This window comes from Alligator mississippiensis, chromosome 1 (assembly GCF_030867095.1).
Source record: "Alligator mississippiensis isolate rAllMis1 chromosome 1, rAllMis1, whole genome shotgun sequence".
Taxonomy (NCBI): domain Eukaryota; kingdom Metazoa; phylum Chordata; order Crocodylia; family Alligatoridae; genus Alligator; species Alligator mississippiensis.
The window spans coordinates 76,341,171-76,368,175 of record NC_081824.1 but is presented as its reverse complement, the minus strand read 5'-3'; the positions used below and the strand labels follow the sequence as shown (position 1 = coordinate 76,368,175).

The 27,005-nt window shown below is 42.4% G+C and overlaps 1 protein-coding gene across 5 annotated transcripts in view; it reads left to right on the top strand.

The window, feature by feature from the left end:
* The window catches only part of RNGTT (RNA guanylyltransferase and 5'-phosphatase), a 381,871-nt gene that overhangs the window by 224,669 nt on the left and 130,197 nt on the right, over nt 1-27,005 (top strand). For 4 of the 5 annotated variants that reach the window (XM_059731910.1, XM_014600584.3, XM_014600581.3 and 1 more), the window contains one exon: nt 12,881-12,949. The exons of the other annotated variant lie outside the window; for it this stretch is intronic. In XM_059731910.1, the coding sequence (XP_059587893.1) occupies nt 12,881-12,949 (69 nt within the window). The remainder of the gene's footprint in view (nt 1-12,880; nt 12,950-27,005) is intronic. 5 annotated transcript variants of the gene reach the window in all.

Here is a 27,005-nt window from a genome sequence, read left to right as displayed (position 1 = left end):
CAGGGGAAGGGATTTGGTGTAATAATGGTGAGCTTTTTTTCCAAGCATTGCCCAGCAGCTCAGATGTCATCTCGGAAGTTTGCCTCCCCCCCGGTTCCAAGTTACATGTTCTGCAAGGCTTGCTTTTGAAAAAATACAGTTGAAAAGCTGAAACTGAAAAATGATAGCAGAGTTGGTTGACAGCCCTATTGTTTCCAATTACTGCTTTCTGAGTGAAGGATGCAGGAGGAATTGGTGATGTGCAAGTTAGTTTTGATAAGGGACAGAAGCCTAGAAAAAAAAATATGGGCCAAACTTTAGTTTGTGGTAACAAGTTCAGTTAAAAAAAAAAGACATAATTAAGTCATCTCAGGATTTCTTGGTTTCATCTAATATTGGGTTTTCTAAAATACCACTTTGGTTATTCTCAAAATATTTTTGTTTGAGCCATGACAAGGAAGATCTAGGAGTTTCACAAGAAAGGTTGTTCTCAGGAAATTTCCAGTCTGATTTTCAAACAAAAAATAAGTTTAAATGAGTGTTCAAATAGGTTTTTTTGTTTTGTTTTTTTTACCAGAGTGCTTGCCTGTGCAAGTATGAATTCCATTGCACAAACCTTTAATTAGATTGTAGCACAGAGATTCTTTCTTTAAAAATCTCTCATTGTGGACACATCAGAAATGAAAAGCGGCTTTATTATCTTGCTGCCTAATAAGGATATGAAAAAATAACTTTAATAACAGATATGAATTAAATTAATTCAGTTGCATTCATCAGTTTTATTGCATGCTCTTAAAAGTCCATAAATTTTAAAGCATCTGTTCCTCCCACTTTGGATGTAAAAGTTGTAGAGGGATTTCCTCAACATACCAGGTGCAAGTGTTTGAGAGTTTAATCAGATCTTACTAAATTTTGAAAAATACAAGGCAGTGTGAAAGTAGCTGCAAAGATTATGAGAGGTGACAAAATAGGTATTGAGGCTGTTGTCATAGAAAACCTGTCTTATAGAGGGAGGGGCATAAAGAAAACCAGCTCAGAGTATGGATCTGATAGACAGCAACAAGCAATTTAATGCAAAAATGAAGAAAATATTTCCTAGGTATATGACCAGTGCCTGTTTTGAAATAACCAGAGTAATGAGAAGTGAGAGGGAGAGAGAGGTTAGTAGTTTCCTTTTAAACCAGGCTCTAATCAGCATGTGTTATATGTGCATAACCCATTACAGACTGATATGCTTGAGAAAATCTGCAATCTCTGTAGTGAGGTGCTTCATTTATAGATTTATAGCTATACATGCTGGCAGCCATTGATTAGAATTCATACAATGAGCACTAGGCTTAGGCTGGTTGAAAAATGTAAACATTATGCAAAATGTCTTTAAACGTTTACCAAAAATTATGTCATAGAATCATAGAAAATTACGGTTGCACCGTAATTTTGGGACCTCAGGAGGTCATCTGTTCAACTCCCTGCTCAAAGCAGGACCATCCCCAACTAGATCATCCCAACCAAAGAAGCTTAGTCTAGCTGGATCTTGAAAACCTCCAAAGACGGAGATTCCACCACTTCTCTGGGTAACCTGTTCCAGTGTTTTACTACCGTCCTAGTGAGAAAATTCTTCCTAAAATATAACCTAAACTTCCCTTGCTGTAACTCGAGACAGTTGCTGCTTGTTCTGTCATCTGCCACCACTGAGAACAGTCCAGTTCCATCCTTTTTGAAGGCTGCTACTAAATCCCCCCTTGGTTTCCTCTTCTCTAAACTAAATAAGCCCAATTTCCTCAGCCTCTCCTCAGAAGTCATGTGCCCCAGCCCCCTAATCATGTTTGTTGTCCCCCACTGGACTGTCTCTAATTTGTCCGCATCCTTTCTGCAGTGGGGGGTGCAAAACTGAACAAAGTACTCTAGATGTGACCTCACCAGTGCTCAATAGAGGGGAAAAGGAATCGGAACTCATGGTAGAGTTGATATCTTTTATTAGACCAACTTGATTTTTGCAAAAAAAATCTTTAATTGCAAGCTTTCAGGCACAAGCACCCTTCTTCAGACATAGGAGAAAAGTTTGTAAAAGTTCTCCTGGGTAGAAATTAAAGTTCATATTTTATAGGGGAGTTGAAGGTGTGATACAATCTCCTGTTTGGAACAGTTCATTTTATATGCAGATTGGGCTCAGGGAAAAGTTGGAATAATCTGTTTACCTTTAAGTTGTTTGGTGGTAAGCAGGATGTAGTTATATTTCCTTCTACTTATGGTGTTTCATATTTCACAGAGAATTAAAAAAGATGGAGTGCTCTTTTGGGCCAATATTTCTTATGTGGTAAGGTGTCTCTGAGCTCTGTGATGATGTAAATTACCTCGAACAAAGGCAGGAGCAGGGTTGCAGATTTCAGGTGATCAAACTTGCTTCTTTCTTGTAATATATGAAGATTTCATTTAAAAAATCGACTAAAATTCAATATCTTCCATGTGTCAGGTATCCAAGTTGTAGCTGTATTTGTCTAGAGGCAAAAGGAATCAGAACTCGTGGTAGAGATGATATCTTTTATTAAACCAATTAATTTTTTACGAAAATCTCAGTAGATTAGAACAATCATTTCCCTGATTATCAAAGGACCGATGAAAACCCAACCTGAGCCCCAGACCCCTTCACCCTTGCACCCAGAGCCCTGTAGTCACTTTTGATATGCTCAGGTTCTCCCCTGGCAGTATCGTTGGTGCCCACATGGATGAGTAGTATGGGGTAGTAGTCAGAGGGCTGGATGAGTCTCCATAATCCCCCTGTGACATCTCAGATCTAGGCTCTAGGGAAGCAGCAGGCTTCCTGAGACAACAGGTCAGGTCAAGAGATGGATACCTCCATCCCTGCAGACAGTACTGTAGGAAGGGAGGAGCAAGTTTGACGACTGCCCTGGTAGTCGAAGAGAAGGGGCGCCAACAGGTGCTGCCCAGGACAGAGCTGCGAATGGCTTGTTTGGGGGGGGACGCAGGGATGGGGAGAGAGCGGCTTATGCTGCTGCGTGCACCCCTGGGTAAGTATGGGGGGTGGTATGTGCCCCTTAGATCTGTGCACAGGGCAAGGGCAGACTGCTTCTGTGCGCTTTCCCTGGGCACTAGACTTTCTTACTATGGCACTGCCCGCAGAAGGGAGTCTCCAACCACCCCCACCTGTTGCTGCTTCTTGGTGGAGGTTGTCAGGATTCTTCCCACGTTTAGGTGGCCTCGTCTGTCCTCCTTCACCAATGGAACTTGCTCCTCCCCCTCTCTTGCCTGGGCTACATACCTGTTGTCCAGGCAAACTGCTGTAGGTAGAGATGAAGATTTCTGCTTGCTGCACCTGTCATAAGATTCCAGCTTCCACCTTTCTTGGAGTCTATGCCCTCTTCCCTCCTTAGTGCTGCCTTTGGCAGTTTTTCCTCCACAGTCCTGAAAGTCTCCTCCAGCATTGAACTGATGAACTTCTCATGGTGGAGGATACTTCAGATCCTCTCCATCTCCTCGTGTAGCTCTCTTGCATGTTCCTGAGAGACACCACCAGGAGGCACCGCTCGCATCGCAGGCATTCCCTGACCTGGCCATCTGTGGAAGGAACCTACAAGCCACAGTTCCCACAGCACCAAACCTGTACCTGCGTCGAAGTGTCGATGATGATCAGTCCTGCCTGGACAGAAACCTCACAGGTGTAAACAGGCAGTGGCAGTGGCTCTGATATTGCAACGTCTTCCAGCCATTTCCCTGGGTCTCTTAATCTGCCTCTTCTCTCTTACTGCCCTTCTTGCAAGCCAGACCTTCCCTAGAAGACTGTAGGCATTATACAAAATGTCTTTAAAGGCTTACCAAAACTTAAGTCATGGCACTTAGAATAATTTTCGTTCCAAGCAGTTAAGATTTCTCACAACCCGGGGCTTTACAAACCTCTTCCACTGACATAGCTAAATCAAATGTTATTTGTTTACCTCTAAAGCTTTTGAATCTTTCTTCCACAAGTTTCATTACGAAGTGAAAAAGAAACAGAGAATGAGCAGCTTGAATGTGACTTTGAAATAATACCTAAGAATTGGTGTATGCAAAATTCATACAAGCTTGCAGTTCTAAGATTTGAAAAAGCAAGAGAATGACAGATGCATTATTTGTTTTCCTAAATGAAGGATGAAGTTTTCCACATCTGAAACTTTTAAAGTACAGTATGAAGTAATCAGTGATGTTTGCTCAAAATGTTGCTGATGCTTTGCATCAAAGATCTCGGTAAGATAGCTAAGTAGTTGACTTACCATATTTACTCAAGTTATATGCAGTCTTTCAACTTCCTTTGTTGAAGATACAGTTTTATAACATGTCATGCAGAGTATACACACAAACAGCAGGAAAGGTACTCTCTACTGGACTGAAAGCTTTTAAATTTCTCTTTCAAGTTAATTTGCTTCTGTATATCCATTAAACTTCATGTCCTGCCTCCTGAGTTAAACAACCACTAATTATCAACTGTTACTGTTGAATGGAATCTGTAAGTACCAGAATTTGTACTATCCTGAAGGATCTCAGTTCCCTTCAGCTTATTTAAAAGAAGCTTTTAAAGCTTCGGGATTAGTGAATCTTGATTATTCACCCCCTAGCCACTGGAAAAACACTGTTCACTGATTGGCTTAGACTTTTAATAATATCATCTGTGGCAATTCAGGCTACAAGATCTACATGATGAATAGGTAATACTGCTTCAGTAGTATATTTTTTCTTTTAAGGTAAACAACAGAAGTCTTCTTGTCACATGATTCCATAATTTATAAGCAATTATAATGTTGTCTTCTGTACATCAGGATTTTCTTATTGCTTGTAACATTTGTTTCTAGTTTGTGATTTGTTTTTAAACTAATACATTGTTTTTAATATTTTTAAAACAGTGAACTGTTAAGAAAATATGACCTCTTTTAATATTCATAATAGAGCAGGAAACTGCATGAAATGAACAAAGGGCTTCACAGGTGGAAATTTCATAGTAGTAGAACACTAAGAATAGCATAGCAGTAAGATTGGCTTGTATGCATCATTTATGCCTCCTTTATAAAGCATCATTGAAATGCATTGCATTTTATGTGGTCCCTGGCAATCATCCCAGTTAAGCAGGTGTGCCATTTATCATGGTGCCGATTAAATAGCTTATACTGTTCAAGTTAATTAGAAATGTTAACATGTTTGGTAAATTAAACAGGAAGATAGGAGGCTTATTTAAAGATGAGTTTTGCATAAAAGTTCATAAACTAAAAACCTAATATTAGGGTTTTTGCTATTTAGAAAATATTTAATACAAGTTTACTCATAATTCAAGAATCCTTTTTATATTAGTTGTACTCTTTATACAGTTTTCCTAAAATATCAGATCACTGGTTTATAAATTATTTTCAATATTCTTTGGTTCCAAAGCAATTTCAGTTTAACCAGAATTCTCATGAAAAATATTTGTCATTTATCCCATGCTCTGAAGGAAGTTTATTAAAAACATCCCCTTTCACTACTAGTTTGTTTTCTGTGATTTATTTAGTCTACATTAATCACCAGGTTTACCAGGTTTTTCTCTCATTTTGATAGGTTGCTTTTCTAGCCTACTATAATTGTTCAAAGCAGCTTGGTTTCTCTGGTTACTTCTCTTGTTCATTCCTTCCCAACTTTGCAAGTCAAGCTGCCCTGATATAAAAATGGGAAAAAACTTATGATACTACCTTGGAAAAGTGATTTAGCCCCACTTCAAGGCGAAGAACAGACATTTGGGAGGTTAAATCAGATTTAAAGGGGCCACCTGATTTAAACGTAGCTCATCCCAATGCCAACCTTACACTTACAGATCCAGTCTCAGAGGCTGGCAGTCAGTCTAAACCTGTAACTGAACAGAAGTTCCATGCAGACAAACCGGTCTAAAAATTGCAGCACCCAATTTAAGATGAACCTGGATCTATGTAGTATTAGACTCATTTGATTTAGGTCAAACTGGTGCATGGAACTTCTGTCCACTTCCCCTGCGCAGACCTGGGGCTGGGAAAAAATTGTTAAGGAGGCCATCAATTACAAGCTCGTAACTGGTGTGGTATTAAGAGCAACCGGCATGGCTTTGTCAAGGGTAGACCATGACTGACCAACCTGGTGTCCTTTTTATGACCAGGTAACTAACCATCTGGACAGGGGACATGAGGTTGATATCATTTACTTAGACTTCAGTAAAGCCTTTGATTCTGTTTCCCATGAGATTCTCTCAGTTAAACTGGAGGGTACTATCCTAGACCAGTCTACAGTGAGGTGGGTGGACAACTGGCTTAGAGGCTGATTCCAGACAGTTGTAATTGATAGGATGGTCTCATCCTGGAGAGCCGACTTTAGAGGTGTTCCCCAGGGATTGGTGCTTGGACCCGTAACATATTTATCAATGGCTTGGATGAGGGGGCGGAAAGCCCAATGATTAATTTTGCAGATGATACCAAGCTGTGGGGAAATGTGGGCACATCACAGGAGAGGGTAAGGATCCAGGATGACCTCAACAGACTGGTTCTATGGGCTGAACGGAATCAGATGAGGTTCAACAGGGAAGAGTGCTGGGTTCTTCATCTGGGTAGGAAAAACCTTCACCATAACTACACGATGGATGGTGGTCCACTGGCTGGTCACAATCAACCGGAAGGTGAACTTGAGCCAACAGTGCGATGAAGTGGCCAAAAGGGCACATAGAACTCTAGCGTGCATCAGCCAAAGTGTTGCCATTAGATCCACAGAAGTGCTTCTCCCTCTCTATTCGATGTTGGTGAGGCCACAGCTGGAGTACTGTGTCCAGTTCTGGGAACTGCGCTTCAGGAAGTATGTGGTTAAGCTTGAGAAGGTACAGAGAAGGGCCACCCCTATGATTAGGGGCCTGGAGGATAGGCTCTATGAGGAAAGACTTTGGGAACTGGGCCTGTTCAGTCTGAGTAATAGAAGACTGAGAGGTGACTTGATAGCTGCCTACAAGTATGTCAGGTGTGAGCACCAAGATTCAGGGGAGCAACTCTTCAGAAAGGCACCCCTTGGGAGGATGAGGATCAATGGGCACAAGCTAATTGAGGGAAAATTTAGTTTGGGCATACGGAAAAACTTCTTTTCTGTAAGGGTAACTAGAATCTGAAACATGCTCCCAGCAGAGGTGGTGCAGTTGCCATCCTTGGAGGTGTTCAAGAGGAGGATGGACAAGCACCTCATTCAGCTCATTTGAGCCCAATTACCTCCTGCCCATGGCAGGGGACCAGACTTTATGATCTTGCAGGTCCCTTCTGGTCCTTTGATTTTATGATTCTATGAAAACCCAGCAACTGTCCGCAGCCCCGTGGCTGCTCTTTTCAAACTCCTCAACACTGGGCTGCTCCCCTCCCCTCCCTTTCCCTCCCCTCCACAATCCCTGAACAGCCAGTCCTCTCAACCCCCATCCCACAAGCTGCTTGATGCAGCTGCTTTTATCAGTGTTCGCTACTGCTGGAACCAGGCAAGTAAGTCCAGGTGGGGGGAGAGGCAGGAGGGATGGTGGTGTAGGTTCACTGAAAGGGACCCCTCCCCCCCCCACACTTATGGGTCACACCTGTTCCTTCCACCCCACTCGTGGGTCATACTTCCCCCCCCCTCGCCCCCACTCCACCCATGGGTTGTGCCTCCCCCATCCCCTGGTGGACCCCTGATCCCCTCCAGCCTGCTGGACCCCCAATCCCATGGCTAGTCCCCCCCATCCTGATTTACCTGCTATTAGGCAGACATTTTTAATTGATTTAACCTCCCCCTAACACCTCCAAATATCTGTACTTGGCCCAAGAGTGACAGATTAATTCCTAAAAGAATAAGAGCTATTTTTGTCATGCTTTCAGTTGTCTGCCTTCCAGTGCAAAGCCTGCTTGTTTGAAAGCAACTGTCATAGTGCATTTTGCCCAGGTTTGTACTTTGAGCTTCACCTCTGGAGAACTTGTGAAATTAACACCAGAAGAGACCTGAACATGAGCAGTTGAGAGTGGGAAGGGCTTTTAAGACAACTGATAAAAGGTTCCTTCTTACTTTTAATGTTGGTTTCATCTGCTAAATGAACATTTGAGAGAAGACTGTATTTGTTTTTCTTTTTTAAAGAATTAAACATCCTTGTCCAATAGGGTATGAGGCTTCATGAAATATCCTATATCTCTTCCAGCAAGATGAAAGAAGCTCAGATTTGACATTTTCAGTGTAAGGAGCCAGACAAAAGAGAGAGATCTTTTAGGCCTTTAAAATGACTACCTGTTTGATGAGGAAAGGATGGGAAATAATTCCTAATTGTATTAAAATGGTACCATGGGATATTAGAACCTTCTGACACTAGATACTGTATAAGCACAGAACAGAAGCCCCCAATCTCTAAGCTGAGGAACTGAATCATGAAACAAACATCAGTTAATTCCAGAGATAGATGGGATGTACAAAAACAATGAAATAGCAGGTCAAGATCAGCAGTGGTCACACATTGTCTTTTGCCAGTTGTTCAGTTTTGGGGGTGCAGTGATCATAAATGGGGAGGTGAGTTTTAAGCGTAGATCTGATGGAGGGCAACAAGGTAACTTTACAGATGTTTACAGGCTCTCTTCCCATGCATAAGGGATGGCATAAGAGAAAGTATAAAGGTGCTAGTTTGGTGGTCAAGACACGCTTTATTTGCAGAGCAGAGGTAAATGTCAATATCTTGGCAGCATATGATAAGTAAGGTAGGGATAGACCATGAAGGTGCTTCAGAGTGTTTGCGTTTGCTATGTTGGAGCCTACTGAGTAGGCAAAAAGGGAGAAGATGTGATTGAAATGGCAAGTTAAATTATTTTCTGCAGCAGCAGCTTTTTGAATGGATATACATTTTGTAAAATGGGTTTTTTTGAAGCTGTAAAAGAGAAGAGGAAGTTACAATAGTTGAGATTTGAGATTAAAGCCTGGATGAGAATTTTAGCTATGTGGACAACAAGAACATATCAATTCTTGTTTATAAGATTGGATGTGATGGTCTATATGGAGGGATGACTAGAACATAATTCACAGATTACAGGCATGATTGAAAGAGGAAGAATGTTGGTAGTATTGTCCTGAGTGACTGCAAGATTGATGGAAAAGGTAAACTCTATTTTGTTCATACAAAGTTGAATCTGATGCCTTAAGATCACAAGGATATATTACAAAGGTAGGCATATTCACTTTGTCACATAAGAGAAGCTTCTCTTACTGGAATACCTTTCTACGCACCCTTCACATGTGAGCTATAATAGTCATCATTTGTCAGTTAAGGCAGTGTTGCTCAACCCTTTGATACCTAAGGCATGCTTAGTTTTGGATTAAAATGGTGGCACACTTCATTCTTATACCTGAAAAAGGATGTGTACATGTGTATGTTTTCATGCATGTGTGTGATATATTACACATGTGCACATATATATTAAAGATGCAGTGATGCCCAATCTTTTGGCCTCATGGGCCAGGTCAGTCTGCAGGCAGGATCCTGCTGCACAGGGCTAGCACAGCCAGGACATGATCCCATTGTATGGCTCTTAGAAATTTGGCAGTGGCAGTACTAATTGCCATTGTTCTCCCTCTAGAGAACTTCCAAATTTCTGGAACCATGGGGGCCCCACAGGCTGGATGACTGTTCATTTTCGTGACATACTTCTGCCACTCTTGTGGCAAACTACTGTGCTATGGCCCACCCTTTGAGAATCACTGCAGTAGAGCCTAGCAAAGGAATGTAGACATCGGGTGTCTATCCATTCTAAAGAGCGTTGCTCTCAGACGGGGGGGGGGGGGGGGGAGGGGGGAGACATCAAAGCTTCATGTTTAACCTGAAAGAATTGCTACTCAGAATGCAGAAAGTGATTTATTCTCTGTACCCTTAACTTTTACTGTAGCTAGCACTAGATCATATGATGTATATCCATTCCCTCTTTAAATTATCTCTGTCTTCAAATTGAAGTTCCTTTTCAAACTACCTTGTATGGGAAAATAAGTTTTTAGGTTTCCATTTGTAAATTCTGTGTTTACACCTCCTGATTTGCTTTTTTGTGTTTTTAGCTAACAATTTAGGATTTCAGTTAAAGTATGTTGTTTTGTTTCAGTACAATATTAGTATTTGGGAAGGAATTGTTTTATGTATTGGAAATTAATAAAATAAATTACACATACCTTTCTGATGCCTAGTAAATATACTTTTATCAAAAGCTCTTTTTGACTGAAAGCTGGTTTAATTTTCAGACATTTTACTCAATGTTTAAATAGTTTCACAGAAGTTTTAGCTGATGGACAAAAATGTTGTGTTAAGCATTTGTCTCCATCCTTTCCAAAATACTACATTAGTCAACTGAAGCAAAGATTAACATTGTATTTATAACAGTGTAGTTGAAGTGCGTTAATTATTTTTTAAAATTGTGAATAAATATTGGGGTTTTGTATGCTAATCATGCTCCATTTTTGAAAAGTAGTTGCTTATGAGATTACTGTGCAGTTAAAGGGTTTGACATTTATGAAAACTGGTGAGCATGTGGTAGGTTTTCAGGTGTTAAATACAGGCTTTCTGTAACACATCTCAGTGGGTCATTTTTGACTCAGCATCTAATACAGTACTGCAAATCAAGTTATTTTATTGCTCTGTATAATTATTCTAAAATTAGTTTTGAAATAGAATAAAGAAATCTAATAGCTATTCTTTTTTTAATAGAGGGAATCCTAATATGTCAATAACCAAATTTGTCTTTAAAACAAATTGTTGTATATCTAACAAAAAATGAATGCTTAAATGTAGTTAATCACAGGTTTTAGACTATTACAATTTTAGATGTTATTTTAATTTGTTATACCAGAATTTTGATTATTTATTTATATTGTAACTTCACTTTGCACTATGGCTGCTTACAGACATTAAAAAAAGAAGCAGTTTACCAGAAGAAGCAGTGTCTTAGTTCGACTAGGCTCCGACTAGTGTCTGTATAGCTCAAGTGCTTCAGCAGGGCTTTTTGGCGCTTTCATCTAAAGCTGATTCAATCAGCTATAAGAGTGACAAAAAAGCCCCGCTAAAGTACTCAGTCTACACAGACACTGGGGTGAGCCATGTCCAGCTAATGCTCTGCCTCTTCTGGGCATGTGCTGGGCTCAGCATGGGAGTGCCATTTGGGGTTGTTTTTTTCAAATGTCTGTAAGCAGAGTATGTGTCCAGCCATTTTTAACCTCTGCCAAAAATTATGTTCCTAAATCCAGTTCAAATTTTCTGTGTCTCTTTTTGCTGTAGTATTTGTCACTGAGGTAACAGATCTGTTAATGTATATTTCAAATATTACTTAAGCACCCACAGCTTGAGAGATGCTCTTTTATTAGCGAGAAGTAAAAATTGAAATTAACGAATAACCATCTACATAAATTGTGCTGAACTTCACCACTGCTGATCACTCTCAATCATTTATCCCTATTTCATGTTACATGATATAAATATTGATGATTTGTTTTGGTTTGGTTAATATTTTCTTAGGTCTTGAACATCTTGAGGTTAACCCCAATTGAAGTCAATCTGGTTAATGTATAACAGAATTTAAGTGTCTTGGTTAATTCGGATGGTAACTTTTAAGCAGTTCAGTATCATCGTTGGAACGTACTTATTAAAGGTTCTTCTATGTGAGAACCTTACTTATAATTATTAGAAGTTTTGCCTTATTTTCAAATATGATGCAAACTTTTAAAAACACTACCATTTGCCTATTTAAAATGGTAGACTTATTCTTGGTGTTTTGGAGAAACAAGATATATATTGTCCCATCCTTGAACTACTTCTGCTCCATCCATAACTCAAGTGTTTAGGCTCATGTTTTCCAAACATTCTTTTTTCCAGACTTGTATCTTTTGCCCTCTTTGCTTACTTTGTCTTAGCCTCAAATTTTATCAGTAAAGTTGTCATCTAAATTCCACCAGATTCTGTTTCTTTTTCTCTTTTTATGTTTCTCAGATTATGACTCTAACTTTAAATGAAATTCTGTATAATAAGAAGAATTTCTTGTATTTACCTGAATCCAACATGACTTTGAATTTAAGATTACTCCCCAAAAACTAGGTCTATAAGTGGATAATTTATAATTTTGTTACAATTTTTCATGCATAGAATATAATTATTGCAGGGTCATCTTAAATTCCTCCTCCCTCCCACAAATCCAGCAGGGAAAATAAGGCAAGGGGCCTGATTGGGAGATGGGTGACCTGATCCCTTCCCCTTTACTCCCTGTCCCCCCACCACTTATTTCTGTTGGGACTATGCATCCTAATGCCTTTCCCCCTCCTCCCCCTCAATGCAGCCTCTGTCCCTCCCTCCCCCCACTTTTACCCTCAGTTGTGGCTCTAGTCTGATCCTAGCCTGAGGCATGGAGCACATGTACCACATAACAGCAGTTGAAGCGACAGTGGCTGTAGCCAAAGGATACTGGAGCTGCTGCCACCCTGCCTTTGCTACCTGTCTGGGCTGGGACTTGAGGTACCATGTGCTGTGTGCCCAATGTTCCATGCCAGCATAAAACCAGAGCTGTGACTGACCGTAAGCGTTGGGGGGGGCAGGTGCCAGTGGGGCAGAGGTAGTAGCAGTGGAGACAGGGGAGCAGATGGCTCCTGCGGCTCTGGCTCTGACCCTGGGTTGGGGCTGGAGTTAGTTGCAGCAGCCACCTGACCTCCTCCCTCCCCCTGACCTTGTACTTCAATTAAAGATGAGGGGCTTTTTTCCCAGTGTTGACTTGGAAAATAAACCTTGTCTTGGATTTGAGTAAACACAGTTCTTAAATAAAATGGAACGGATCTTACGTAACTCTAGAATATTTAAAGTTAAATATTTTCTTTGTATGTGGAAAATGATTTGGCTTTTGTTTTTGTTTTACAGCTTCTTGAAGGAAGTTTTGCTAGGGAAGTCAGTCATGAAGTGGATGGACTAATTTTTCAGCCTACAGGGGTAAGCAGCATCAACAATAGTTTTTATTATTAACAAATTTTAAATATCAGATTGAAAAATTTGGGCTGCCTTCCCTCACGCACACTAACAAAGCTGCATATATAAAGTCAATACCAAGGGTGGGCAAAATATAGCCCATGGGCCAGATCCAGGCCACCAAAGGATTCTGTCCAGCCTGTGGCAGGTCCCTTGGCCCCACCTAGCACAGGCATGGTGGGGTAACCTAGGCCATGGCGAATGTAGCCAGTTCGCTGTTCCTGGACGTGTGGTGGGGCAGGGACGGCATAGGAGCTGGACTCCACTTTCCAGTAGCTCTGATGGTGGCAGCTCCAATGGTGGCTCTGCTAGTATCTCCGCCACCACTGGACCCAGCCCCACTGCCCAGGGATCCAGACAAAGCAGACAGGCAGGCAGCTGGGGCCTCCATGGAGACCAGCCCCTGTGGGCAGGGTGCACTTAGCCAGGCACATAGGATAGGGCCATGGATGGGCAGGGAGTGGCATCTGGGAGGAGGACAGATGGGTGGGGCCAAGGCCTGGATCATTGGGTGGTAACAGCACAGGATTGGGGCGCATAGCAGAGCCATGATATTCTCCCCACACACACCTGTCCATGGGACCGGTGCCGGTCGCAGGGACATGCGGGGAGTGGATCATAGCTGTGCCCCAGGCCCCAGCCCTGTGTTGTCACCACCCCACAATCCTGGTCCTACCCACCCGTCCTGTTCCTGGATGCCACTCCTCCCCTACCCATGGCTCCATCCCATCCACCTGGCTGAGTGCACCCTGCCTGCCAGGGTCCTGGCTGGTCTCCATGGAGACTCTGCCTGCCCACTACTTCTGGCACCCCCAGCAGTCGTTTTAGGGCCTAGCCTGGACTGTATCAATTGCCTCCCCTACCCCACTGCACTAGGCTACTGCTAGTCTACACGCATACTTGCACACTTTTTTTTGTCTCTGAATTTTTGGAACCATTACCAGGACTTAATTAGAGGAAAATGATATGTACACCTTCACCTTTAAAGCTTGGTACAAAGAAAATATTAAGAAATAAGTAAGCAGTTCTTGCTTCACTTAGTGCCCAGTCCTGTTTTTAATGGGCCTTTTGAATATCAAGCACTTTTCTTCAACCATAGTGACACTTCAGTTAAAATAAACTAGATTACATAAAAGCATGTTTCTGATATCTCCTTGTAATCTCAGGGCATTAGATTCAATTTTCTATGTGTAAAACTGTACAGTTTCTATTACTTCGTGACTTAGTTTCCAACACTGAATAAGTAACTTATAAAATAGATCTATTTTTAAAAATGCGTATCTCATAACATGAGAATTTTTCACGTTGGGTTGACTTCCTCAGGAAAATTTCAAGTGTTGCTTCTTTAAAACATTGGTAACAGTATCTGTAAAATTAATATAGGGTTTTTATAAGTGAAAACTGACTTTATAAAATAATTAAAATAACATGGCATGTATTAGAAGCTTCTGGACCAGTAGGAAATAAATATCAGGCTCATCAAAAATGTTACCGAGTTAAATACAGGTGGATTTTTTTAATTACTGTTTTTACAACAAGAAAAACAATGCAGATAGTGAGTACTCGGGCAAGAAGATGTGCATAAAAGGGAAGAAGTAGGATACTATCCCTTCCCGCCCATTAAGGCTACTCTTAGATGATTGATTTTAAATACAGTGTAAGTTCTTATGAATGGTTAACTGAAATGGCAGCAATGTTTGTGTGTTTTCTTATGTGTTAAAATAAATCTCTTTTGAAAGCAAATAACTAGAGGTGCATAGATACATTGCTCTGATATTGGATCGGCACCAATATAAAGAAAATTAACTGCATCAGAAATAGGCCTGATGTGGCTGATAATTTGGCTGATAAATACCTGTGCATGGGCAGGTACTGCCCAGCCAGGGCAGGGTGGGGCATGCAATGGAGCCGTCGCTCATCTAGGAAGTGCAGATGGGGGTTGCTCCCGCTGCTGTGCGCACCCCAGGAGGGGGGTCAGGCGTGTGCCCCTGGGGTCTGGGTGTGGGGGGGTGGGATAGGGCTGTGCTTGGGGTGGGCAGCGGCAGCACATGGAGGGAGGGCTCTGAGGGGCTATGGCAAAATTTGGGGTGGCTGTAGCCTATGCTTTACCCCTCCCTCCCAGCACTGCTGCTCCTGCCCCAAGCTCAGCCTGGGCCAGCCCCTGCTGGGAAGAGCTTGGAGCCACCGCAGCCCACAGCTGCAGCTCGCCCTTCCCCATGCCACGCAGATCCTGGGGCACACACTCCCCACATACCCTCCCGGGGTGCACGCAGTGGCGGGAACCGTCCCCCCTCCCCAAACCCTGTGGACAAGCCATGCCTCTGTCTTGCACTCCACCCCAGCTGGGCAGCACCTGCCTCAGCCCCAGCTCACTGCCTCCCTCACTGTGGGGGGTGTTGATCTGCCCCTCCCACTCCCTTTCCCTCCCCTGTCCCCTTCCATCACATCAGACTTAGCAGCTGGACCCAGCTGTATTGGAAATTGGATCAGTATTGGCTGATATGCCTCTTTAAAAATTGGGTATTGATATTGGCCCCCATAATCTCTATTGTTGCACCAGTACAAATAATATAGTTTCCCAATAGATTTATTTAAATTGTAGTGAGAAGAAAAAATAATGCCCAAATGCTATAACTCCCCATTTATTTAGTTTTTAAGTAAATGTAGGTCTTTTTAGTATACTTCCCTATATGTAGACCTTTGTGTTGGTGAAGTGAGCACAGGTCTGGAAATAGGACTAACCTCTGATCTTTGCTGTTTTTGCAGCAACTAAGTATGGAACAAGTGACTGTCTTAGCATTGTTTGTTTCTCTGAGTCAGGGTTGTAAATTTCTGAATAGTCTGTTCCATGAATTTAAAACTTCTCAATTGATACTAGAACAAAAATCAGACTTCACTGAGAGTCTTGATAACCTTGCAGAATGTTGTTAAAATCTTCAGTGATGTAAAAATATCTCAAAATCTCTATGGAAATAAAAGAATTTGTGTAATCCAGGTCTTTTTCAAATGTAGTTTACCCTGTCTCTGCCAGAAGTTGAATCGTCTCAGAATACATTCCATTTTTCTGCAAATAAAAATTACATAAAACTATATATGTGCTTCTATAATTTATGTTTTCTGATTTAACCTGTTGGAGAGTTTGTAACATCTGAAGTATAAAACATTTGTAATTGCCTTTCATTTTTAAAGTATTGGTTATACTTGCTCATTGCAGTTACTTATTGATCACTTTCAATATTTCTTTCGAGATTTATTAAACTTAGTTTTGTTGTAACTACTGTTAAACAACTGTTTTTTTTAAATTGACCGATGTATAGATTTCTTAAGGTGTATTGTATTTAGAATTGAGGTAATAGGACAGAAGAATTTCTTTTCAAAGAACTATGTGATTATAGGAACATCAAACAAAAAAATAAACAGGCTTGCTTAAACTGACAAAGCAGGGATTTGCTTGCTGTGGCTCCTTTCCTAACGCATTTCTAGAAGTTTTAGCATGAAGTAAATTTTATTACTTGAGAACCAATACTTCAGAGAAACTAAGTGTAACAGATTGGTTAGGACACATTGAGAATATTTCTAAGCTTATTTATTTCTTTTATTGCATTGCGGTAGCTTCCACAATGTACTGGGGTCTTTCCACAAAAGAGACAGTCCTTGCCATCTTCCAGGCTGTGGAGATAAAATAGATGGAAGGTAGAGGAAAAGATGAAAGGGAATCGGCGCAGTAGTAGGCTGACAACTTTTTAGATGAAGTAGGGCCTCACACACTATTAGATGATCATTAGATCATTAAAAAGGGGAAAAAAATGGTGAAAGTAATTTGAGTCAACTGAAGATCTTGGAGACACTATTTGAGAGGATGTAACTAGTTGAAATCAACCTGATGTAGCAGTTGCAAATGGTATATGATCAAAATAGTTGAGAAGTAAGATCAGTATGTATGTATTGTGGAGAAGGTAAATATACGATTTATCAGGATGGACAGAAGATTAAAGTTGGGCCAAAAAAAGTCAGGAGCAGATCAGACCTGTGGATAGAAAGCAGTATTAGAGGAGCTACTTCTCACAAACTTAATGGTTCTATAAACTTTTTTGTTCCAATTAATTAATCAATCAATCAATCAATCAGTTAATTAAACACTGGCCATTATTGTGGTACATCTCTGTCTAATCATTCTCAAATAATCCTTCTCCCCTCTCCCCAGCTATACATTTTCTATTAATTTTGGTAAAATACTGTCTGTTAAAATGAGTAGTTTATTGAAAGCAATCGGCATCTAGTCTCACATGTATGTATGTTTCCACTAACTGCAGAAAACACTTGTGTCAGAGATTGAGCTGAGCAGAGAAAAGATATTGTTTCATGAGTTATTTTGTTACTTCAGAATTTGGTTTAATTTTGAGTCAGAATCAAAATCAAAAACTGAAATTTTATGTGAAGAGTCTTGGGGCTCTAGACCATGGAATCCCTGCTGTTCCCTAACCCCCGAGCCATATGCCTGTCTAATTTCTGAAATTTCCTCCTTCAAACTGAACTGTGTCTGAGTCATGTCTGTAAAGTAATTGTGATATATCAGTAAATTTCATGAAAAATATTTCATAGGAAGGTTTGCAAGCAGCTTTTTTGTGTACCAGGTACAATTATGTATCTTTCTTTTAGCGTTTGTTCTGCTAGCTAACTGTAAACTCAGCCTTATTCTTTCCTTGCTGTGTGAGGAACCAAACTGCTCATGCTCTTGGTACTTGTGATAGAAAAGTGGCCTCCACAGTGTACCAAATACTTTGATATATCTGAGAGAAAATGACTGCAACCTTTCCTCCTTCCCTTCCACGTTGTTCTATACACTTCCACAAAGCATGTGAGTAAATTGTCTTCTGGAAAGTGATGGAGACATTTGGATGTTGCATAGCAGGAACATTTTGCAAGTGCTTTGGTGTGGTGTGTGCATCAGTGATTCTTGATAAACTCTTTCCTATATCTGTCATCCTCTGAAAGTTGCACTCAGGCAGAAAATCTACAGTGACATTTTCTTATCCCTTTATTTCTTGTTCCCTTTGTGTGCCCCCCCGCCCCATTTTTCTTTTTTTCTTTCCATCTCTGCCCATCTCGTCTGCTCTGCTGTCATTCCTTTTAGTTTCCCTTCCCTTTCCTGTCACTCCTTCCTAATTCTGCCTCCTTTTCCCTTGCTTTTTTATCACATCGAAGCACCACTGTTGTTCCTCTTATACTGCTGAGTCGGCTCTATTCCCTCTGATCAGCTTTCTGATCCCTCTGCATATAACAGGTTGGCAGAACAGGGACTGAAGCTAAGTGCTAATTAGAGGGAGCAGAACAGACCAGAAGGAAGCTTTGTGGACAGGTATGTCACCCATTGTTTGTGGCCTAGATCTGGAATGAAATTGCCCTGTATGTTGCAGCATAATATATTGTTCACTGATTCTTAACATTCATATAATTTTAGAATGTTTGGAATATTTTTTCTGTAAGGTGACCAGATAATTTGGAAATAATTTTGCAAGCTCTGTACAGATCATTTGCCATTTGTCAGACTTTGTTTTTACTTGTTCAGTCAAAATGAAACCTGAAAAATGGCTGCTTATCTTTAGATGGCAGAATCAGCTCTCTGACCTGTGGCCGCTCATCAGTGAAATTACTTTTGCTATCTACCACGTAAATCATAATCCTCATTGGATCTCTGTAGGCTGTTTTGAGACCATGTAATTTTCATGCTGGCAACCTCTTCATAGCTAATTTACCTTGCTCTCTAGAACTATTGTTGTGTGCTGCTTTCTAGGTGGATAGGGGAATACTTCTGTTCTAAGAGCACTGCAAAAGAAGATTCATTGGCCACAAATGAGAGAAGCTCGTGGGACACTGGTAGACTTTCAAGGAAGCCTGCATCACACTCTGTACTTTCAAACTGCATCTGTCTCCCTCTTAAGCTCTTTGGTTTTAGTGTTTCATTCCAGTTCCATATTAACACCTTTTATATTTTTTCTTTGGATGAAGCATAACCCCATATCCCTTTAAAGAAAAAAAAAGTTTACAATCTCTGTTCTTTTAAGGTATGCACCAATTTTTTGCGCTCTAAAGTGGTTTCATAATTTGAAATAGGTTCTCAAGGTATGACTGAATTCTTATGGCCTCCTAACTCTTCTCAGTGTCCAGCACCAACCTGAAGCCAATCGCTTGAGATGAAAGCAGAAGAATAAACAGTTTTCCATTCCCAAGTAACTTTACATGTGATTTTAATACAACTTTCCCCTCTCTAGATGGTCAGTTTCACTGAAATGCTTGATTGCCTATTAATTATTTCCACTATTTCCATTGTAGTAGACTAGGATATCATAATTCTCCTTCAGTGTACAAGTTTGCTGAAAATTACTAAGTTTGTCACCGTGTGAAATGGTTCCAAATGTTCATATTTAGTTTCTTTAGGTACTGCTGACTTTTCTTTAACCACCTCATAAAATTGCTGATGTTGTTGTTTTAGCTTTTAATCTTTTGTGTGAGTTGGAATACATTTGGCAATAACTTAAGTACTGCATGTGTGAAGTTGAAATATCATTCTATATATATAAAAGCTTTAGTCTGCCTGTCTGTAATACTTTATTTGCACACTGGTTAGTTGTCTGCCAGCCAATCAGAATGCGAATAAAGCGTGCTGGACAGCTGGTGGGCCACTAAGTGATGGGGGGGAGGGGGAGGAGTGGCCCTGGGCCCACTGTGATGGGGGAAGGGGGAAGCGGTCCTGGGCTCGGGTTCAATGTGGTGGCGGGGGAAGGGAGAGGAGGAGCGGGCCTGACGTGGCAGTTGGGGGGGAGGGAAGGAGCGGGTTGGCAGCAGTGGGGGAAGGGGAGGAATGGGCCGGCGGGGGGGAGGGGAGGGGAGCAGCGGGCTGGTGGTGGGGAAGGGGAGGAGCACCCCGATGTGGAGGGGAGGAGCAGCCTGATGCGGCAGAGAAGGGGGTGAGTGGGGCCAGACCTTAAAGCAGTGGACACGGAGGAAGGGAAGTGGGGGGGAGTGGGACCAGATAAGGGGGGGGTGCTAGTTTTATGCTATAAAAGGTTTGGGGTCCTCCAGTTTTTTTATATTACAGCAGCATTTATTGGCTGTAGTCAGGACTTGACCTTCATACTCCTACATGCTGTACAGTGCTAGAGATAGATGTTGTCCTTCAATTAAAGTCTGTCATCTAAAGGGAAGCAAGGAACAATTGAATTTATGTAATTTTGAATACATTTTTATAAACATATATGCATATACTATTTTCTGATTTTTAGATTGTGCTTTTTTCAGATGTCCCTCACTCAACCTCATCCATAATATTGACTAGCTTCTTGTACACTTCACAGCAGAAATGATTTTTGAGAAAATAGTTTACCCTTCAAATCTGTATTGACCTCTGCTATTAAAACCCTTCATGTTTCATTACTTATAGGGAACTTCTTGCTGCTGTGATTCCCTTGTATGAAGAACATTAGTGATTAAAAGTGGCCACTGTTGTCATGCCAGCATGTACCTTTCTTGCTTTTGTAGGTTGCCCTACAATAGAGAGCCTGCTGTCAGTCTCCTGAAGTGGCACTGACCTTTATAACAGCATATTGTGGCCACAAATAGCTATGTTATACTCCCAACAATTCTTCTCTAAAATTACTAATTATATCTCAAATATGCAGTTCCATTTTATGGGTACTCTAAAATTTCTTTTAATAAGGCACAGTATTTCCTAGGGGATTTTTCTGTGAGTATACAGTTCCCATCTTGGCCAAGGTAATCCCAAATTTATAGCCCTCATTAATTGTTTATTTTATACCTGTCACTTTTATTATTCAAGATAAATTTTTTTAGACATTTACTCCAATAAGTCCATAAATAAAAGTTGTTTGATTTTTCAGATGTGGTGAATGCTTGTAACTTTTAATGGCTTATGGTGAGCACCCTTAGCATCCACTTGGTCTGAAAGTAGACTTTTATTTAGATCAGGAGTGGGCAAAATACAACCCGTGGGCCAGATCTTGCCCACCAAAGGATTTTTTCCAGCCCACAGTGGATCCCTCAGCCCCACCCAGCTCAGTCACGGAGGGTAACCTGGGCTGTGGTGCACACGAGCAGGGAGCAGCATCTGATAATAGGATGGGCAGGTGGGGCTGGGAATGGGATAGAGGCATGGGGCCAGGGCCCAGGGCAGAACCACGATCTACCTGTACATTTTTGTAATGGGCACCAGTTCCATGAGCAGGGGCATATGGGGAACAGATTACGGCTCTGCCTCAGGCCCTGGCCTTGTGCTGTCATGGCCCCATGATCCTGATCCCAACTTTGATGAACCTGAGTGTCTTCTATGATGAGATGACTGGCTCAGTGGATGCAGGGAGACCAGCAGATGTGGTATACCTCGATTTTAGGAAGGCTTTTGGTGTGGTCTCCCATAACATTTTCGCAGGCAAGCTAAGGAAGTATGGGTTGGATGAATGGACTGTAAGATGGATAGAAAACTGGCTGGATCATCAGGCTCAGAAGGTAGTAGCCAATGGCTCAATGTCTGGTTGGCACCTGGTATCAAGCAGTTGGTCCTGGGGCCAGTTTTGTTCAATATCTTCATCAGTGACCTGGAAGATGACATTGAGTGCACCCTCAGCAAGTTTTCAGATGACACCAAACTGCAGAGAGTAGTAGGTATGGTGGAGGGTAGTCTAGGATTCAGTGACCTCGAGAAATTGGAGGATTGGATTAAAAGAAATCTCATAAGGTCCAATAAGACAAGTGCAAAGTTCTGCACTTAGGCTGAAAGAATCCCATGCACTGGTACAGGTTGGGGGCTGACTGGCTAGGCTGCAGCTCTGCAGAAAAGGACCTGTGGGGTACAGTGGACAAGAAGCTGAATACGAGCCAGTGCAGTGTGCCCTTGTTGCCAAGAAAGCTAGTGGCATACTGGGATGCATTAGTAGAAGTGCTGCCAGCAGATCAAGGGAAGTGAGGATTCCCCCCTGTTTAGCACATCTAGAGTATTGGGTTCAGTTTTGGACCACCCACTACAGAAAAGATGTGCAGAAGTTGGAGAGGGTCCAGCGGAGGCCACCAAAAATGATTTGGGGATTGGGGCACATGTACTTATGAGGAGAAGCTGAGGTAACTGGGCTTATTTAGTTTAAGAAAAGACTGAGGGGGGATTTAATAGCAACCTTCAACTACCTGAAAGGTGTTTCAAAAGAGGATGGAGCTAAACTGTTATCGGTGGTGGCAGATAAGAGAACAAGGAGCAATGGTCTCAAGTTGCACCAAGGGCAGTTTAGGTTAGATTTTAGGAAGAACTTTCTCACTAGTAAGGTAGTAAAATAGTGGAAGAGGTTATCCAGAGAGGTTGTGGAATCTCTATCCTTGGAGGTTTTTTAAGGCCCAGCTAGACAAAGCCTTGGCTGGGATGATCTAGTTGGGGATGGTCCTTCTTTGATCAGGGGTTGGCCTAGATGACCTCCTGAGGTCCCTTCCAACCCTAATTTTCTGTGATCCTGTGATTAATGTTAAAACAGGTGACTGGGTTTTTTTTGTGTTATTTTTTTTTTAAAGAAATTGCCAGACGTATGGATTTCTGACTCACTATTTCAATTTTAGACACGTCATTCTCTGAATTGCTCATTTAATTCAACTCCTATGTTCAAACAGTAAAGCTGAAAAGGGATGATTTCATCCCATTTCAGTAAATCATACGCACAATGATAATTTCATTCCCTGTCCAGGTAGCTTTCCTGTATCATTCAGTATCTTTCTCACTATTTTTGTGGGTAACAAAGATACATTTGTATTCTTTCCATAAAATATAATTTAAAGTCTAAGCTTGAATCTGATAAAAAAAGTTTCACCCTCCTTCTAAGTAAACACTCTTGTTTTTAATGGAGTACATACTGAGCAATTTAAGGACATTATTATTAAAAAAATTATGCCCCAGCATATACTCTTGTAGACAAAATTACACGTTCATGACTCGATTTAATACCACAAATATAGTATTAGAAGAGCAAACTATAAAATGGTTGGTCAAACATAAGAAATGATTCAGTACTGGCTGCAGGTATTCAAAATGCAAAGTTATAGTTACTTCTCAATGTACTATGTATTTTCTTAAGTTATGTATTTTGTCTATGTTGCTGAAGATTTTGCTCAGTAATACAGTGAAAAGTACATATGTGAGATGAGAAAAAAATAAGAAAAACTACATTCATTTACCCAGACTTCCAATATACAAGTGTTTGGTATCCCTTTTTCACTTGCTGAGAAGAAAATAGCAGCAAAAACAGTGATACTTCTGTAAAAATTCAGAAGTATTACTAGACTCATGGTAGGATGATTGGAGAAAGATGGAGTGATAGCCTAGTTTCCCAACAGAAGTTAGTGGAAGTTTCCCAACAGAAGTTAGTGGAATTCATGAAAGATTTCATAATTACATATGCATTCAACCAATACAAAAAAAATGCATTTTCACAGAGATTATAAAGAAAGCTGTTAAAATTAAATGCACACTTAAAATAGACATGTGATGACTGTTGCTTTCTGAGTGACTTGATCTAATTGGCAGCAAAGAAATAGAATAAAAAAAAAAAAAAGGTTCCATGGAAAGGTTCAATAACTACTTTGATTTCTTAAGTCACCATAACCCAAATTTTGTGTTTATAAATTAAGCCCAGTGCAAGGAAAAAAACCTTGTAATGTAATTGGGGCAACATTCATTTTATGTTGTGCTTCTTGTCTGTATCAGGCTGTGGCCTCAAACCTGGGGCCTTGTGCCTGGCATGGCCACTCATCCTGGTTCACTGCCTCCCCAGCTGAGCATCTAGGCAGACACAGGTGGTCCATACCTTCCATTGGGGCCTAACCACCCACCCACTCCCAGCTGCCAGAGTTGCTGGCAAGGGTCAGTTGACCTTTCACCCCTTCCTATAAGAACCCCTGACCCAGAATAGAAAGCGTCCATGCAACAGTTCAACCCACGCTGTTTTGCCTTTGGCTTGTGCCTTTACTGGCTCCCTGACATGCTCTGGCTACCTGACCTGGCTCACATATGGAGCCTGAGTTTGGCCTGACCCTTTGACTCCTTAACTTGATTCCTGGTTTGCTGTTTTGATTACCTGATCCAGCTGGCCGCCTTGGCGCCACACTCTGCCTGATCTTGTAGATTTCTGACTCAGCTCCTTAGACAGATCTCCTGGCTTCCCAGCTCCCCTACATACAATCTCTGCATGCTCCATTTGATCTTGATTGCTTCTCCAGACCCTGGTTGGCTCTAAGACCTGGGCACCCATGAACCAGCAGAACCAGTGTCTAGTGTTTAAAACATTGTGGCAGGGCACTGTTTGTGCATGCAACTCTAAGGGCCTGAAGCCAGCAGCTGGCAGGCACCTAATGAGGGTAGCCATTTTGGGTTCAGGGCTGCCCACATAAACAGGGCATTTTGCTGCTGGAAGGCCAGGCAACAACAACACCTGGTTGCAGGGCTGCTGGTATCACCTGGAGGTAAGGACAGGAGCTGTTGGGGATGGTTTCATAGTTTCATAGTAGCTAGGATCAGGAGGGGCCTGAACAGATCGTCTAGCCTGACCCCCTGCCACAGGCAGGAATGAATGCTGGGTTCACAAGACCCCAGACAGGTGATCATCCAACCTCCTCTTGAATTTGCCCAAAGTAGGGGCAAGGACCACTTCCCTGGGAAGTTGGTTCCAGATTTTGGCCACCCTAACTGTAAAATATTGCCTTCTAATCTCTAACCTAAACCTATTCTCCATCAGCTTATTACTATTGTTCCTCGTCACCCCAGGTGGTGCTGGGGAGAAAAGGGCTCTACCTATTTGCTGTTGATCTCCCCTGATGAGTTTGTAGCCAGCTACCAGGTCCCCCCTCAGCCTCCTGTTGCTGAGGCTGAACAGCTTCAGGTCCCTCAGTCTCTCCTCGTAGGGCCTGTCTAGCTGCCCTCTCACCAAGCGGGTGGCCCTCCTCTGAACTCTCTCCAGGCTGGCCACATCCCTTTTGAAGTGCGGCGCCCAGTACTGGACACAGTACGCCAACTGCGGCCTGACCAACGTTGCATAGAGGGGGAGTATCACCTCTCTGGACCGGCTTGAGATGCATCTTTGGATGCATGACAAGGTATGGCTGGCCTTGCTGGCTGCGGTCTGGCGTTGGCGGCTCATGTTCATCTTGGAGTCAGTAATGACTCCAAGATCCCATTCCTACTCTAGGCGTTCAAGAGGGGAACTCCCCAGCCTGTATGTATGTTGTGGATTCCTTCTCTCAAGGTGCAGCACCCTGCATTTGTCTACGTTGAACCCCATCCTATTCTCACTTTTGTAGTAGACTAGAGTGTGTGGGCCGGGGGCGATCCAGGCCCTTTTTCGAGCCGCGCGGGCTGTGGCCAGCAGCCCGGGCACGCTGGGTCGGAGAAAGCAGGCGACGCGCTAGAATTAGTCACGGACGCTTAGTGGTTGATTCAAGATTGTTTACTTACACTGAAGATGGTCGCGGTGTAGGCTGGACAGTTTCCCAGGCACAGCTCCGATTAAATCCTCATTTGAGGACTACGACAAGCTCGGGTCTCTCCCACGGAGTTGTTAAGGCTCCGTGGATCCTTTTGCGCGCAGGGAGAGGGATACGTCAAGGTTTGCGAACGGTGACGGGGAGAGGCTAGAGGCTGATCAGACCTCTGTTGCCTGCTTGAAATGCGCTGGGTCCGATAGGCTCCGCAGCGCTTGGAGATCTTCACACAACATGAAGATCCCTCCTCCTGGTGTTCGTGGAGTCCTCCAACTTGGGCGGAAACCACTCAAGCTTTTTATACGGCTAGCAAGCCAATCACTAGCCGCCACGTGTGAATAATTTAATGCAAGCCAATAATGGGGCTCGAATTATCATACAAATGGCGGGAACTCTTTGCAACGAGCATTTCTTAACTACAAAGAAGAAATGCACTTTACAAAGAAAGCTACAAATTGGCGGGAAAATAATTCAGTGGCGCCAAAGCGCGCACACAACAAAAATCACACCCTTGGGTTGTGACATAGAGAACCTGGACCTTTTCAGCCTCCGCAAGAGAAGGTTGAGAGGCGACCTTGTGGCTGCCTATAAGTTCATCACGGGGGCACAGAAGGGAATTGGTGAGGTTTTATTCACCAAGGCGCTCCTGGGGATTACAAGAAATAATGGCCACAAGCTAGCAGAGAGCAGATTTAGATTGGACATTAGGAGGAACTTCTTCACGGTTCGAGTGGCCAAGGTCTGGAACAGGCTCCCAAGGGAGGTGGTGCTCTCCCCTACCCTGGGGGTCTTCAAGATGAGGTTGGATATGCATCTAGCTGGGGTCATCTAGACCCAGCACTCTTTCCTGCCTATGCAGGGGGTCGGACTCAATGATCTATTGAGGTCCCTTCCGACCCTAACATCTATGAATCTATGAACCCATGCTGATTGCCCCTGAGCATGATCTCCCCTGCAGGCCCCCCACAGATGTTCTCCTTAATGATTCTCTCCAAGATCTTCCCAAGCACCGAGGTGAGGCTTACAGGCCTATAGTTACTTGGGTCTTCCTTCCTCCCCTTCTTGAAAATTGGGACCACATTAGCTAGTTTCCAATCCCCTGCCATCTGGCCAGATGACCACGAATGCTCATACAGCCGGGCCAAGGGGTCTGCGATGACCCCTGCCAGCTCCCTCAACACCCTTGGGTGGAGGGCATCTGGACCTGCAGATTTAAAAATGTCTAGCCCTTCCAGAAGATCCCTAACTACATCTACTCTGACTGAAGGCCTGACAGAGCTATCCCCGAGATTGTCACTACCTCTGGTAGGTGGGATGTCCTGATCCCTGTTCAAGAAAACAGAGGCAAAGAAACTGTTAAAAATATCAGCTTTCTTGTCTGGTGTAGCCACAAGATTACCGTTTGCGTCTTGCAGAGGCATTGCCTGGTTCCCTCTTTTTGCTCCCAAGAAGAGCAAGGCTCCTGGTCCTGGGTACGACCTAAAACTGCACCCTG